Genomic DNA, 16,745 nt, shown 5'->3' with positions numbered 1-16,745 from the left:
CTTCCCATCAGCTCCCTTCCCACCATGGCCCTGAAGTGTTTCAAAAAGCAGGAAGCAATTTACACTCAAAATAGGGTTTTTTAAAGAAGTGTGACCACACAGAATCCCAGCGAGTCCTGCAGACCCTGCTGTGGTCCCTGGCCAGAGATCCCTCACAGCTCATTCCAGGGCAGAATTAAGGTGCACTTGTGCATCAGAGATCACCAGGATATTCAGCACCAGTTCCAGACTGGATTGCTCAGACAGGAGGCTGGAAATGGGAGGTGATGGCAAAAAGAATACCAGATTTTTAGTCACTGTTTTTTCCATTGTAGAAAAAGGGAAATAGTCTCTCTCAGTCAGTCTGAGATTTAACTTCCAGCAAAAAAAAAGTATTTTTCAATAAAACCCTTCACACTAAAAAAAATTCCCTTTTCATTATTAAGTGAATGTATTCTGCCCTGAACACCTCTTTGACCTCTTTGGGTAGGAGAATGATACAACTGAGGGAACTTTTTTAAAATCTGCCTCAGAAACAGTGAGTGCTTTTCCCATGATCCATGTCCAGTGCAGCAGGGTTTGGTGTTTCCAATGGCTCCAAACCTCAGTCTCCAAACATCATTTATAGCACTTTAACCCAGTTCCCAGCTCTGTTCTCATGTTTCTCTCAAAGCAGGATCTGAAAAATTCAATTACACCTAGACCTGAGGGGCTTCAGGGCTGCTGGAAGAGCTGAAACATTTCCAGAGTGAAGATTTATGATGCTTCTTCCCACTTAATATATACACTCAGCCTGAGCACAGTGCAGTGTGTGAGCTGCCTGGGAATGGACATAGCCCCAGAACCTTCACTGTGAGGACAGGGAAATGCAGCAGTAAATCTGCTCTGAAGAGGCCAAAATCCTGCAGGAAAAATCCACTAAGTGAGCAAAAATTATGGGGTTTTTTTGTTGGTTTTTTTTGTTGGTTTTTTTAAGCACCAGATTGATAAAGTTTCAGGTTGGGACAACAGTGGTAACAGGACATTGGGTGTTCTCTGTGGTGTTTGCACATCCAAGGCTGAATGGTTTTTGTTCTGGAGGTTTTGAACAACTTCACATGGAGCCTTCAGCAGTGCCAGCTGCAGTGACAGTCACAGGGAGGGCAGGGGGCTCTGTGTCCCCAGCAGAGCTGGGAAAGGTCTCTCTGCACCAAGAGAGGATCCCCAAGCCCTGGGAACAGCCAGGGGCTCTCAGGGACACTGCCCAGGACACAGCTGGGACAAACGTGCTGAGAAAGGGGCAGAGGAGCTGGGAACACGTGAAACCCTGGCTCAAGTCCTCATTCTTCTGCCTTAAAAATGCAACATTTCCTTTGCTGAGCAGGAAATAACCACCATTTGAGCTCTGATGAATCTGTGCTAAATCCCAGTGTCAGCATCTACTCCATCCAAGCTGCATTAAGCAGATCTCCAGATCTGTATCCTCAGAGAGGCACAGACATCACAGCTTTTCTTCAGAGCTTTTGTTTGGGACCAGTTGAGAGAACAGGATAATACCACTCCTGGACTGACTCAAATACATCATTACCTACATTGATAATAAGAATATTTGGCTGTTAGTGTGAAATCCTCAATTACTGAGCCTTCTATAGCATCAAACTCTGCAAAATCAACGTGAGACTACAAAGAACACACTGACCCAATGCATGTTTCATATACATATTTATATATATTTCATGTACAAAGTTACATTCTGAACCCCATGGATTCAATAATAGAAATAAATACTGAAATAACTACACTGCTATATGAGCTCTTCTGCTCACAGAAAAGAAGCCTCAAGTTTTAACAGACAGCAAGTTTAACGCTGTAGAATCCATCTCAGATTACAGAGGCAAGTAAAATTCAGCGTAAAGTGTCCAACAGACAAAACTTTCAAAAATTACAGACCATAAAATGTTTAAAATATATGTTTAAAAGATTGAGAAATGTGCATCAACGAAATTAATAAAGGAAACTTAATCTTGTTAGAGGGCGGGAGAGACATTTAGTGTATAGAAAAATGCTTTGAGGTGCAACATAGGTTGTTACAATATGGCATAACCCTGTTAGAAAAGAACATTTAATTTCCCTACAGAAGAACTGCATTTGAGTTTACCGTGTCTCGTTTTCCAGAGCGAAGCCTTCACAAGACCTCACCTCAACAGGGCCACTTACAGAGTGCTAAGTCAGGTTTAATCCTTTGGTAACTTTTATAATACTCACATGGAAATAAATATTCAGTTACACAGCGTTTTTTTTTTTTTTTTAAAAGACACACGTTCTTTAGAACAGTTAGTAGAATAAAACAGATTTAACATTTGTTTGTTACTAAGGCAGCCTATGATAAAGTGTCTACGCTCTGTCAGCTCGATCCCGTCGGGCGCAGGAAGACCTTCCCAAGGAATGGACGATGCAGCCTCACCCTCACCATGCAAACACCCCTACCAGGCAAGTCATGTGCTGCAGATTTTGTGCTCGAAATGTTTCCAAACTATTAACAAGCTGTAGCTATCAAGAGATTAGCTCCTATTTATATGATGCTTTAATCACGAGTGTAATGCATAAACACATTCTTGAGACGGAGTCCAGGGTGTATTGTCAGCCCAGTGCCTGGGCTCTGCGTGCTTCATTCACCCTTCCAAGTGACCTTAAGGGGAGTTTATACAGCCCAGAACACTGTGATGGCAACAGGGACCCAGTTATCTACTGTACCTTAGGACAGGGGATAAAGTTCTTAAATGAGAAATACAGAGAAGTGCACATGCCTTTATCTACACCCACAGTGGAACACAGTTCAACTCGACTGTCTGCTTTAAAACCCTTCCCCTTTTTGGACAGAAACAATCAACCATTCTCTGAAATATTTGCAAGGGCTGGCCCACTGAGGTGGCTACCATGGCATGGTGGGCCAGCTGCATTTGGCAGGACACCAGGAACACACTCGCCAGGTTGCACAGCTCCGGCGCTCAGAGCAAACAGCTCGTCTCTAATAACAACTCAAACCCTACACAGAACCCAGGAAACACAATTGTGCGCTTTTTTTGTCTGAGAACATGAGAATGTGACAATCAACCAGTGAGTAAAAAAACTTTGGAGGTCATGTTTTCCAAAGGGAAAAAAAAAATTAAAAAAAAAAAATTTGAGGAAATGGCAGGAAAAGCAATGCAACTGCACCACTCACAGTGAAGATTCTGCACAACAGTAAAAGTTTAGACAGCGTTTTTCTTAAGACATCCAATCCCATAAGTTAATTCAGATGTGCTTCATGTTCAGCATACATGCCTATAAGTTTAAAATAGGTCTAAGAGTGTTGACTCAGGTTATTTTCTGTATTTGTATAATTTTTAATAAGCTTCCAGACTTTATATTGAAGCCAAAGTACTTTAAGAGTGACGTTCGAGATGAATTTGGAAAGCAAATTATGAACAACATGCTCTCATCACTTTTGGCATTCTGAAGAGAAAAATACTACCAAGATATTAGACATCTTTAATAAGGATTTTTACTACATAGTTCATGTCCTAAATACATATTTACGAGAGGAACAGCTGTGTACAAAATATGTCGCTTAAAAAGTATTTATACATATAAATCTAACCAATAGACCTGAATGGAGATTTTCTGGTTTATCAGCTATGATATGCATTTGAAAAAGCTGCCTAAATATATATTTACACAATAGACCTCAGCTAAATGTGTTCATTTAAAAAATTAAGAAAATATATAAACACATGTTTGCCTGATAGACCAGAACTGCTCCTATTGCATAAAAATGTTTAGGCAGTTTTAAAAAAGTGTTTCTATATTTACTCCTCTGAAACTGTTCAGTTCTCTCACATAATCAAGTTACTAAATTTCTCTGCTCATCTGAACAGCTCCAGCCTTTTGGGGGCAAATGCTGGATGTTTATTAGAACCCCTCAAAACTTTTACTTTCCAGAGACTAAATGAAAGAGCAAATCTGGGTTTTTGAACATTCTGAAGTACAGAAATCATGAAGTGTTTAACTTAGGTCTGATACTAATGCAGAAATTTCAATGTAAAAAGGAAGACAGTCTTCAACTCACATTTATGGTTAAAAAAATAGATGGTGAGTAGACAGAATGTCAGCCTAATATTAGAGTCTCCTGACTTTCAATAATTTTCTCAATCTTTGTGTTACCTGATAATATTGTTGCTAAATCCTTTTTTTGTTTTTCCTATATTGGGGTATGGAGCTACAAAAAAATACATTTTGTACCTAATTATCTGGCACCACAGTTCCTTTACAATCTCACTTGGGTAGAATGTGGTTTTTTTTTTTTCCTGTACACTCTCAGTCTTTTCTCATGCTCTAATTGAGGTCTCCAACCTTCACACACGTAGTGCCTCATGAGTTTGACCAGCTAGGCAGAGAAGATCATTCTAGTGCTTAGGACAGAAGGAGTTTAAGACAAGAAAAGAACAAAACATATCCCCTGTTCCAGAATTTTAAAGTTATTTTTCCAATTTAAATCACCCTAAGAATACCCTTTGGAAACAGAGTTGTTCCATGTCAGGGAGATGGGAAAACATTTGCTCCAAATTGCTCGTTACTGAGGGCAGCAGTTCTCAAACTTTAAGGTTCCATAGTGAAAACATGGTTTTATTTAAATATTTTCATCTTAATTCCTATACAACCTCCTCTTTCCCCCTCAAATTCTGATGAATGCAACAAATTAAACCATGTACACTGGGTGAGCAAGATGTTCCAGGTTTGAAAACAAAGGCTGAAATACACAGTTTCCTTTAGCCCTCACTGAATATTCGGATGAGTCTTAATAATCCATCCTTATAATTTGTCCATTTTTTAAAAATACTCTGGGAATAACTTTGCTGTTTTACCCAATCCATTACAGAGGGAAATGAAGCTCAGTTAGAACAAAGCTGAACTCAAGTGAGACTACCAAAGAAGTGAACACATTAGATTGCTGTGGTACAGTAAAACTGTCTCAGCTGCTCACTGTGGTGTGCACACCAGCTGGAGAAACATCTGATTTCCTCACGCTGTTCCATGGAACAAGGGTGCAGTAAAACAGCACAAGCTAATTCCTGTATAGGTAAAGGGATGACAGGTTTGCAATATAAAGTTAAACAGCAAAGAAATGCTTCAACATCGTGTAGTGAAACAGGTTCACAAAATAAAAAAAAACATGCAGAAGCTTTTTTTTTTTTCTTTTTCGTTTGTAAGGTCTCCAGCTGCATCCTACAGGCTCACTCACTGCCACACATGACTTGCCACACTATCAAGTGACTCCTCTCAGCTTTGGCTACAGAAGGTTCAAGTGGTAGAGCTTCTCCCAGGAGTTCAGATTCTCCTCCTTCATCACCTGGGGAAAAAACAGCTTTGGTTGAGGCAGCCAGTAACCAGAACAGCATCAATACCACATGCAGCAAGACACGGAAAAACACTAAAAACACAGTGTTTTGCCATATGCTGATATAAAAACATATTAAAGTCTGTGAATGTAAACAGAGCATGTTGCATAATTATCTCAGAGCCCAGTGTTCTGCTGGCCATTTTCTCCAGTTCTAGCCACGAAAAATGATGGCAGTTTTGTAAGTATCTATATTCTACAAGTTTCATTATTTTAAGGTAGAGAAACCTCCTAATCTGCAAACTCCCAGGCAGACACAGAGATGGTTTTGCCACTAGAAATTGCTCTGGGATAAACACAAACATATAAATGCTCTGGAACAAGAGCTGTGATCAAGCAAAAGTGAGACAATGCAACATCAGTGTTTGTGATGAACCTTCCCCCTTTTTCCCTCTTGTTCCAGTTATCCCAGTTTGTCACAACTCTGCCCACAGTGGCAAAGACAGCCTTGAGCATATTCTCCATTATAGCTCTTCAAAAGAGAAGAGCAGTTTTGTAGCTGCATCTGAACTGGAGATGACAGGAGCCAGCTGGGACCACAGGTGACAGACCAAGCACTGAACTGCACATGGACAGCCAGAACCATTAACCCAGGAGAATGTCACCTGAATCAGAGGAAACAGGAACTGACCTACACCTTCAGGAAGGTGCCAAATCCCACTCTGCCTGGTGTTCTGGTTAGACTCCTTTGGAAGGCTGAGGGATCTAAACACAGAGTGGCCCCAAATGGCTCTTGACCAGTTTGCTGGGCTAAGGCAGCACTGAGCTCATGGCTTTGCCTCCTGCCACAGGGACAGCAAAATGATCATTTGGAATGTGGCTGTTCCAGCTGCCCTGCAGTGATGCAGAGCTTGAGCTCTCACTGCAGTGTGGCACACAACTGCCTCCCACAGAAATCCAGCAGGGTCACCCCAGGAACCTGCTTGGCACTGACTAGAGGGATGACAGGATTTGGGATGGCCTTCCTGGGTTCTCCTTTGTAGTGGTTTCTGTGGGTTGTTTTGCTCTCTGGTTGGTTTTGAAAGACTACAGACAGATTTAGGCAAAAGGTCAAATCCAGGCCTAAGAGTTGTGACACCTTTTGATGTAAGTTTTGTCAAGTGCAGACACCTTTTTATGCTTTTTGTCAAGGTCTCCAGCTCCAGATTACAAGCACAGAAACACAACAGCTCTCAGTTTATTTCCCCAAAAAGTTCAATTAAAAGGAAGAGAAATGTTTGCACAAGAACTCTTTTATGGGCTAGCTCATGCAAAAGTGCTATCCAAGAAAAGCAGTGATCAAATAAGATGGGCATGCAGAGATAAGTGATCTACTTTATTCCTCCTCACTAAAAAATGAGTGAATTTTACATTGAGCATTCCTCACTTAACATGACTTGTTTTTATAGTCAGTCTGCATATTTGAGTAACTAAGGACATGTTTTCCAGCAGTTTGAGACAGAAGATTAACCTGCCACAGACAGACTGAAAGCATAAACAGGAAGGTGGTACATGACTCCAAAGCAGGGTTTCAAATAAACCTTCGCACCCAGTCATCCCAGAGGTCATGGTTTACTGGGAGGAGGAGGAGGAGAAGCTGAAGGTGTGTGTCAGGATAAAAATTATGACTCTATCCCTGCAGTGTAAAGGCTGTATATACTGACCACACAAAGGCACTCGCTGCAATTACAGCAGCAGTTATTATGTGGTTAATAACCTTGCAGGATGAAGTGTGACTCATTTAAAGCTCAGATTTCTTACCCATTCTGAAGTCAATGTATCCTTCTCCACCACTTATCACCAACATTGATTTTAAGGGACTCTGGTTGAAGGACTCTTGGGCTTGTTTATCAGCTGTTAGCTCTGTTCCACCACTACTCTGAGGGCAAACAACCTGACCTGGGGGAAAAACAGAACACATTTTTATGCCTGATATCTCAGAGTCAAACCCTCTGTGCTTGATCATTGGGTGACAATGATTAAAGCAGTTGAGTGCCTTCTTAACAAGTGTTCACTCAGCACAGAACCTTTTTCACAGAAGGAAGCAAAGTCCTTGTTTGTGACCAAGCCCTCTTCCTCCCATTTACCAGGGCTGCACTTAGCTATCAGACAAGTCTGGTAATAAAATATAAATCGTTTCTCAATGCACGAATTCATACTCTTGCTACCTTTGCCTAGGCACTGTAATTAACTAAGCAAAAGAAGGCAAAAAAAGAGAGAAACTTTTGAAGAAGGGTAACAAAACCTCACCTGGAACTGCAACAAAGAATTTGACAGCATCCCTGTGGCCGTGGAAGCAGAGCTGTGCGTGTGCCATGGAGCAGTAGGGGATGAATGTCCCTGGAGTCACTTTGTCACTGTTCTCATCTCCATACACACGGATCACACTCCCCGGACGGTTTCCAGAGCCTGCTGCTGCTTTGTTGGCTGTGAAAGAAGAGGAGTTTTTTTCCACTTCCAAACACAAATTGCTGAAGTGGTTATTGGTTAAGAAACCTTATGGTACCATCTAAAAGCTAAAGCCAACTTAGATAAAAATGAAACAGGAGGGCAGCAATGCCAATTCAAGACAGAGCTGGAAAGAAAAAGATTGCATGCTTCGTTATTTTAAGTACATCAGAAAATGGAGCAGGATTCTTATTAGTCTAGCATAAACACCAGATTTTCAATGTCCTACTTTTGGGAAAAAATAATTTGTGAAAGGACTGTATCTTTCATAGAAAATAAGTACCTCTAATGTGTTTCAGTATGAGCAAATTCCATGTACTTAAACATGTAATTAAAGACAGTTTCATTCCAACTAATCATAGGGTACCCCCTTGCCAGCAAAAATTCTCTACAAGTAGCCACCTGTGGGCACGAAGGAGCTACCCTATTATCATTCTACAGCTAGATTTTACTGAGAAGTTTTAAAATCCATTAAACCAGAGAAGTACTCATGCTAGACATACAAGCCATCTCCATTCCAAAGACTATCAAAGTAGTGAAAGAAACAGTGATTTGTAACAAGACAGCAAATGATGTGGATTAATGACAAAGTTATAAGATGTGGTATCACATTGGCTGGAAGAAAAACAAAGTCTGTATGAGAGTTCAGCTGCAACACAGGATGATATGCTAAACTGCTGAGCAGATTGGTGGCCATTTAGCAAACATAAAACTGCTGCAATGCAGTAACTGCAAGTGGAAAAACATTTAGGAACATACAAAGGGTAAATCTATAAGGAGTGGGAAACAGCCTCGAAGTGGCTATTAGAAGCCTGAAAATAGGTTTTGGTTCAGGATCTGCACTTACCCCGCAGCCCCAGTAAACGTCCCTGGTGGAGGATTACAGCTAGTGAGAAAGGAGGAAAGGGGAAATGGATAGGTATGACAGTAGAGGAGAAGGATTAATGAGAACCCACCACTCATATTTTGGTTTTTGATAAGGTAGAGCTTAAAATTTTAGCTCCTAAAAAAAACAATAGATATTTAATTACAGCAGATTCGATCAAAAGTCACAAAGAACAGCATCTTGTTATAGAAGTTTCAGTACAAAATGGACCATGAAAGCACTGCCACTGTCATGTGCTTTAAAGTTTATTATTGATTATCAACGTTTCCCCTTTCTCTCTTTCCTTGGCAGGAGGCTCCAGAATAATATAGAACTCATGTTTTCAAGTGCCTTTTTGGAACATCATCTGCTGCCCTGCTACTGAGACTCAGGGGTTTGAGAGATGCCACTGCTCATGCAAGGATCTGACTGCTTTTAAAAACCATCAATATTTCTCACCAGGGTTCTCCACCCCACTATCAGGCTAACCCCCAAAAGGCTGTTCTGACCCACAACCAACCAATAGAACTGAAATGAAACTGAACAGCTTTAATAGGGATTTCTTCATGTTCACTCCTGGTTTCAAACAAACTCCTCTGGAAACATTAAATTAAGCTTGACGCAAATGAAGAGCTATAATTTTTGAAAGCATGATTAAAGTGTCTCAAATTCATGACAGGAAGTTTGTCCTTCCTTAGTACATTCATGCAAGGCAAAAAAAAAAATAAAAGACATTTACTGAATGGATGGACAATGCAATGGAACAATATGAGAAACAATGCATGTGTGTGCTGTTCAACAAAGCAGATACAACATGAAGAGTTTTCACTATTAAATCACCCTAAAACTCCACCTGTCAGGCTGCACTATTTTCTAGGTACCAACAGGACAATTAGGACTATCAAAGGTCTGCATTTTATTTGCTGAAACTTCTGTCCATCTGTTTTAACAGTCTCAGGCACAAGTGTTGAGGCTTTTTTCTTGTTTAAATGCAATCAATTGACACAGAGATTCATCCCAAATTTTACCTATTTAAGATTTGTTTTGCCCTTCAGCTGGATTGTTCTTTTCTCCTGAGGTTCAACTGGCCATGTCTGAATGCTTTCTCTCCCACCCTCCTCAAGTAGTTTCTGCCTTTGGTAAGAGTTTGGGGTCTGTTATTCAGCAAATACCTGGATTTACAGGGTTGGAATTTGACCTGGAAGTTAGTGTCCTGTTTGCAGAATGTGCTTACAGCTCCTGTAACTCTGAATGTGTCCTTCAAAGCAGACTGTGCTACTCCTGTTCAGTCCTTTATACCCAATTTGTGACGAATTCTCAAGAACTTAAGCCTATCAAATTGTATTAGCAACAACACCAGCGTGCTCAAATCTAACAAAAATCTACTTTCTGATCACATGGCACTCAAAAATAACAGTAATTAGAAAACTAACAATGCCTTTTATAAGCAATAAACTTCTATCAATGCTGCTAATGCTCAGAACACCTCCAAGGCTTCGAAGTGTCCCTTTGATTTCAGCCAGCTCTGCTCAAACTGCAGCACAGGAGATTCTGGAGATGTGTTATTTTCTCAGTCATTGTAACCACAATCACAGATTTAGGTGCTGAACATCCCACAGGCCTGACCTGTTACAAACCTGAGAGAGTCAGACCTGGCAGTGAAGCTTTCTATCCATTAGCAAGCATCTGAATGGTGTTAAATACTCTTTTTTTGTGTGTCTACAGCATATTGCACAGTGCTATTCATTGAGATTTTACTTACTTTCTGTTAATGGAATGGAGATGATGACACCATTTCCTGTTCCTACCCATAAACGATTACAAGACACCATAAGAGCTGTGATTCTCACAAATGAGAATCCCAGTTTACCAGTACCTAAAAACAAAAGATGCTTTTCATCAAAAATTATGAGCAAGAAGAACTTTAGTTCTACAACAGAGAATCTTAAATCCAACTCCCAAATCACACAGACAAGCAACTCCCTCCCACTTCAGACAGAAACAAAAGGGGAGCACATTTAAGTTGTAAAGATAACCTAAAAGGCTACAATGCTGTGATTAAGGTGAGAATCTATATTGTAAAAATCTAAATTAACTATAAGAAAGCAAAAAAGCTATAACAGCTCCATAATGCTGCACAGTAAAATCTTCTGGAGCTTACCAGTTTTTAAAACAAGCAAAAAAAGTGAGTTTACAGATACTTTAAGATAATGAGTTCTCATCCATTAAAATTAATTTCTCGTTCATTAGCACAATGAGGGGGGCAGAAGGCTGACCAGCCACGTGCAATGCACAGCAGTGACTTGGGAAGGATTTCCCAGGGCCCAATTATCCATATTTGTTGTGTAATGTAGGTGGTCAAACTGCTCTTATATAGATATTAAAGCAAAAAAATCAGCTTATTAGGTTCCATAGCAATAAGAATTTGATATTTTGTGGGAGTTTTTTGAAAAAAGATACATTTTTTCCAGGCAAGTAATGGATTCTTCCCATTTTTAGCTTCCCGTTTATACTGATATAGATCAGCATAGAAAAAGAGAAAGACTATAGTGTCTCTGCTGGTGCCTGCCCAACCCAGCCATCATTTTCCTCCTTAGTCTGGAGTTTTTCAGGACACTTTACACACCAGGTAAGATCAACAGACTAACAGATGACTGCAGCAGATGACCCATCATGCTTTACAGACTGACTTAGATTTGCACCAACTGATTTAACTTCCCTTCCAACCCAGCCCTGCCCCAACTGCCTGATCCCTAGCAGGAAAAGGAGGCAGCAGCCAGCAAGGAGACACCATTTTTGGGTGAACTTACCAAGCATTTTGCTTACATAGGGCTCAATGTCCACGTCCTGCAGGTGCTGGTAGGTGTGGGCGTGGTAGAGGCGCAGGGTGGAGTCCAGGCGGATGGACACCCAAACACCATCACCCACCCACGCCAGCTGCCTCACTTGGCTCTCCCTCCTGGGGTGGGCATCAAAGGACTTCTAGGAAACATTGGGGGTCAAATCAGAAGGTGGAATAAAGGGAAGGGGAAGGAAGGTAGTTTTAAGTTGAGCATGACACTCTGATTTGCGAGATCACACAGGGAGTGTTGAGCTTAGTTACAAAAACCATGTGATGCTGTAAAATTGCTGATTCCCCTCCCTAAGTTGGGTCTCAAAGCTGTAGTTTCCTACTCTGTCTTCATTTACACATCTCATCCCAGCCTGCTAAAGCTTCTGTCTCCCTTGAACCTGGAGCCTTTTTGGTCTGAGATGCTGCTCAAGGTCCACATATCCAAAAAGTGCTTTTATTCCTCGTTCTGCCATGACTGATTCTCACAAACAAACCCACCTGTGTAAAACACACACTGTCCACCAGCAAAACAACCCATCTCACTTTCGTATCAACTTCATTTCAGTTTTCCCATATATATATATATTTAGAGTCTTCTTCACAGAAACAGGTTATTAACTGGGTGATTGATCTTTTCAGAAGAGCTGAGCAGTCACTCTCAAAGGCCTGGCCCATGTCTCAGGCCAATTAGCAGGAGCTGAAGCACTGCTATTGCTCAAGGCTTGCAGAAACCTCAGCCACTTTGTGCCCTTGAGATGACAGATTAAACACTGCAGATAAAACACAGATAAAAGCTCACACATCTTGCATGAACTACTCTCTAACTGGAGGGTGCATTCAAGATTAACACTCACAAACCTCTAAAGTGTGCAAAGACAGATTACAGAGGAGTTTACAAGTGGGTGGAGAACAAAATGAGGCACACAGAGAATAAGATGGGGTCTGACCCTACAAGCTTGGCACAAGGACACTTTGCAGTTTCTGGCCAGCTAAAAGTGGAGCACTAAACCCTCCAAAAACTGGTTTCAGTAAGTAAAAACTGTCTTATCATGGCTTAAAATCTTCCCAAACAATGATAACATCTCAAGAAAATGTAATACTAACTAAAACAAATTTGCTTGGTTACCTGTTTCTGTACTGATAAAAACAGGTGTTTCTGGAGTTACTCTGGAGTCTGAGCTGCAGCATTAAAGCATAACACTGAATTATTTTAATCACCATTTGAACTTACCTCTATTTTCATGGCCTTTGGTTGAACAACATAGATTTTGTTCCTGTAGCCACACCAGACCTTGTCATGCACCACTGTCATGCACCGGATGGAGTGGTGTGGCCGGCCAAGGTCCAGGAGGTGATAGTTTGTCAAATCCCACTGACCATCTGCAAAAACAGGAGGAAAACAAAAAGCAGATCTAAACACAGGCTCCTGGGAATTGAAGGAAAATTTAGAAGTACAAGCAGCTATCTTTAGTCTGATTTTTTTTTTAAGCATTGCAAGAATCTGGGTAAGTTAATACAAGTTTCTAGCTAGGCTCCTCATTAAAAAAACCCCAGCAATTAATATTCCAAATGCTACTTTTTCTAAAAAATAAAAGTTGTACAATGATCCAGGTTAAAACCCCAGCAAAACATTTTTAAATCAGCAAGTTACCCAGTGCTAAATGCTCTGCTTGGCTAGGACCAGTATATGTGAAAACAAACAGCTTCCCACACAGCAGCAGGCACTTGCTGCTTGGCTGAACATAGAAACGTTGGGCAGCAAAGATTTTTTTTTAAATATGCTACAAGATCTTAACAAAGGCACCTGAAACCTAAAAAGTAAAGTTAACTTGAAATCTTTCCCATGACAACCTGTAAAATGGCCACTGGGGAATATATGATCAAAATATGACTTTAAAATAGCACATTTCTTTCCTGAATGCTGTTAAAAAACCCCAGGTTTGCAGGTGTAGGAGAATCCTTACCAACTCCCCGGTGGAAGATGGCGAGTGTCCCATCAGCCAGTGCAACCAAAACGATTCCTTTGACATGTCTGGGGAAAAAGGAAACACAGCAACACACACTGTTAGACTGCTCTGCTCCAAAGGCAGCTTTAAAGCAAGGTAGAAACATTTCAGCATTTTTTTTACAGTCTGTTAGCCCTAGTGTTTTGATTTCTACAATGCAGCTCAAGAGAAGGGATGTAACAAAGGTGTCAAAATCCAGGTCAGAGAGCTTGAAATCTATCTGGCTACAGTGCCTGAAGGAAACAGCAAGGATAACAACCTATAACTGTTTTGAGTAGCTACAGCTCATCATTTGGGCTATGTATTTCCAACAGGTAGATTCCTTTTATTTTCCTTACTCCCCAAACGTTTTCCATTGTCCCTCAAAGAGCATGCAGGCAGTTATGGCAACTGACATTCCCAATATCTGAGGAGGAAATCTAAAGCTAAACTTTGAATGTATTTTAACGGAAATTCATTATGATTTACATGACATTCTTTCAGGACTTACACAATACTGAGAATAGAATCTTTAAGTTTAATGGCATGAACACATTTCCTCCACTGGGCCACTGACGAATGAACATACAGGCTGCAAAGACAAATCAGGAGGCATTAAAAGCACTACCAGGCAAAAACAACCACAAGAAAAACCCTTATCAACTAAAATCCACAATCAAAGGGAAAATAAGTTTTCATCTCCCACTGGAAACTATGTATAGACTGAAAGGAAGAACTACACGAGCAACAGAATGGCTTTTCAGAGACCTAAAGCATTACAAACTCCTTTACAGATCCATCTGCAGTAAAAACGACAATATATTTTTTCTAGCATATTAAAATATTGAAAGTTATGGAATTATCAGACCATGACAATTTCTTTCAGTACAAAAAAACCCCCAGAACTTTTCTGCAGATGAAGCATTATCCACCAAAAAGGCCTTGCTAATCACCTACAATACTTCCTTTGAATTCTATAAGGCCTAAAAATGCAGCAAAGCATTCATGGTTTTGGCTCTCTTGAGATCTTCCTGCACTTAATCCTGGCTCGAGACAGTTATCAGGCCTGCAGGCACAAGAAGCAAGTTTAAAGTAATTATTTCAACTAAATGTACCAAGATTAGCAGTTCCTTACCATCCATTCTGTGCTCCAAGCCACATGGTGGGTAAAAGGCTACTCATTTTCTGTGCTTCTTCTCTCACTAGATCTTGCTCATTGGGCAGAACTGCAACATCTTTATATAACTCTGACTCAGTACTAGAAAAAAACACCAGTTAAAATACATTTAATGGACTGCACAGAGTACTCAGGCTACAACCCAGCCACTTACTTCACTGCTGGGAGCTCCTACACTGCCTTTTGAAGTACATGAGGTGTTTAAAAACACACTAACCACACAGGAAAGTGCACTATGGATGAAAACCCCAATAACAATGACTTTCTTCAAGTGGACATTTGCTTTTACAAGGAAAATTAGGTTCCATTCAAGCCTGTCAGTATTGCTGGTATCTCTGGGGAAAGGCAGAAGAGAGTCACAAAGCACAGTCTTGTACCAAGACTACTTATGTAAACCTCAACACACCTCAGAAAAAAAAAAGGTAGTGATCTTATCTCCATGCTAACTTCCTACATACACTATATTTCTCTCTTTAAATACATTCAAGAGGTACAAGGACTGAGACTATGTACTTAGGCTGGTACACTGGGGATGCCTCTGTTGTGTGCTGCACTCCCAAGGGATCTGTGAAGACATGCTCTGTGTAGACTCCAGTTTGTGCAATATCAGCTGTGTCTTCTCCTGTCCCTGCATTGACTTCTGTTGCTTCTGTTGCCTCCTCTGCTGTTGGAATGTTCTCATCTACTGAATTATTTTCAGTTGCAATATCTATGAAACAAACAAATTTGAAAACCTTTTAACAACTGCAACAGAATCTATTCTTTAAAACAGCCAGAACCTTATACTTTGTATAGATGTGATAGCCAGGCAGTTACAATCTAGATCTTTTCATCTAAAAAAAAAAAAAAATCACACAGAAATGCCCAAACTTTAGCAGGTTGCACTGTATAAATCAATGTCCAGTCACTTTAAGTACCAACCCAGTAACTGAAGGCCCAGATTGGCCTTTAAGTGACTAATTAGGACAGCAGTGAGCAAGTCCAACCACCACATATCTATTGCCAATTGTATCACCACACAGTTCTGCAGGGCATGTGACAGAAAAAAATGTTTATAAAATAATCAGCTTCACTTAAATCTCTATGAAGACTCAACAAAATCCAAGGCATTTATTCTAGTCGCTCTCTGGCAAGATCTGCATTCAAATATTAACTTAAAATCTCTCTTTAGAGCATGCACAAGAATTCTCTCAAAACTACCTATTTCCATGCCACCTCCACCAAGTTTTTAGCTACAATTACACAGATTTAGTGTTTGTGTCACCATAGCTCACACACTATTACACTCATTTCCAGCTGCACCTGCACTGTGTGTCACACACCTGGCCCTGTGTCACACCTGCAGTGTGTGTGTCACACACCTGGCCCTGTGTCACACCTGCAGTGTGTCACACACCTAGCCTGACACATCTGTACTGTGTGTCACACACCTGCCTGACACACCTGCAGTGTCACACACCTGACTGTTTCTCTGCCACAGGTGAGGCCCCATTGGTGTCATGAGTGCCAGGAGGTGCTGTGAGCCCCTCAGCAGTGCAGCCCACCACGGTGATGCCCCCCAGCAGGCTGTCAGTCTCTGCAGAGCTGTTGCTGGTCATGCTGCCACACAGGGAGGACTTGTCCACTTGGCTGGAATCTGCTTCTTGGGACCCTTCTTCTCCTGCAGGGTAGTCTGTTTCCCTTGCCCCTGCAAGAGATGAAACTCAGAATCACAGAATACCCAGACCTGGAATAAGAAAGCTTTAAAGTGAATGAGCTCTCCAGCAACTCAGATTAAACATGCAGATAACCCCTGTCAACAAGGTTATTTTAAGGTGATCAGCAAATGTGGAAGATGCGGTTACACAGCTCACAAAACAAAACCAAGATTTACATATGCTGCACAACAATGTCATTCACTGTGTTTCAATCTGCAGTTTTCCAAATGGCTTATTCCTATTTTAATTACCTATTCCCATTTTATTATTGATTAATTAATATTAATTCCTATTTAATTTTCCTCTAAAATCAGATTTCATAACAGTGCATGGTATGCAGGGACACCTATCTACATCTCTAAAAAG

General features: G+C 40.8%; 1 protein-coding gene across 6 annotated transcripts in view; it reads right to left on the bottom strand.

The window, feature by feature from the left end:
• Positions 1 to 1,663: 1,663 nt before the first annotated feature.
• SPAG9 (sperm associated antigen 9) overlaps positions 1,664 to 16,745 on the bottom strand; it is a 60,803-nt gene continuing 45,721 nt past the window's right edge. For 3 of the 6 annotated variants that reach the window (XM_085077627.1, XM_085077628.1, XM_085077631.1), the window contains 12 exons: positions 16,142 to 16,369; positions 15,196 to 15,391; positions 14,641 to 14,763; positions 14,017 to 14,097; positions 13,485 to 13,552; positions 12,752 to 12,900; positions 11,498 to 11,669; positions 10,450 to 10,563; positions 8,670 to 8,708; positions 7,625 to 7,801; positions 7,136 to 7,273; positions 1,664 to 5,347 (listed from right to left, as the gene is read on the bottom strand). In XM_085077627.1, the coding sequence (XP_084933753.1) occupies positions 5,232 to 5,347; positions 7,136 to 7,273; positions 7,625 to 7,801; positions 8,670 to 8,708; positions 10,450 to 10,563; positions 11,498 to 11,669; positions 12,752 to 12,900; positions 13,485 to 13,552; positions 14,017 to 14,097; positions 14,641 to 14,763; positions 15,196 to 15,391; positions 16,142 to 16,369 (1,601 nt within the window). In that variant the 3' untranslated portion in view covers positions 1,664 to 5,231. The remainder of the gene's footprint in view (positions 5,348 to 7,135; positions 7,274 to 7,624; positions 7,802 to 8,669; positions 8,709 to 10,449; positions 10,564 to 11,497; positions 11,670 to 12,751; positions 12,901 to 13,484; positions 13,553 to 14,016; positions 14,098 to 14,640; positions 14,764 to 15,195; positions 15,392 to 16,141; positions 16,370 to 16,745) is intronic. The other 3 variants (XM_085077629.1, XM_085077630.1, XM_085077632.1) reach the window with 1 other exon arrangement.

This window comes from Lichenostomus cassidix, chromosome 18, assembly GCF_008360975.1.
Source record: "Lichenostomus cassidix isolate B80296 chromosome 18, HeHo_3.0, whole genome shotgun sequence".
Lineage (NCBI taxonomy): Eukaryota > Metazoa > Chordata > Aves > Passeriformes > Meliphagidae > Lichenostomus > Lichenostomus cassidix.
This window is presented reverse-complemented; position numbering and strand designations above follow the sequence as displayed.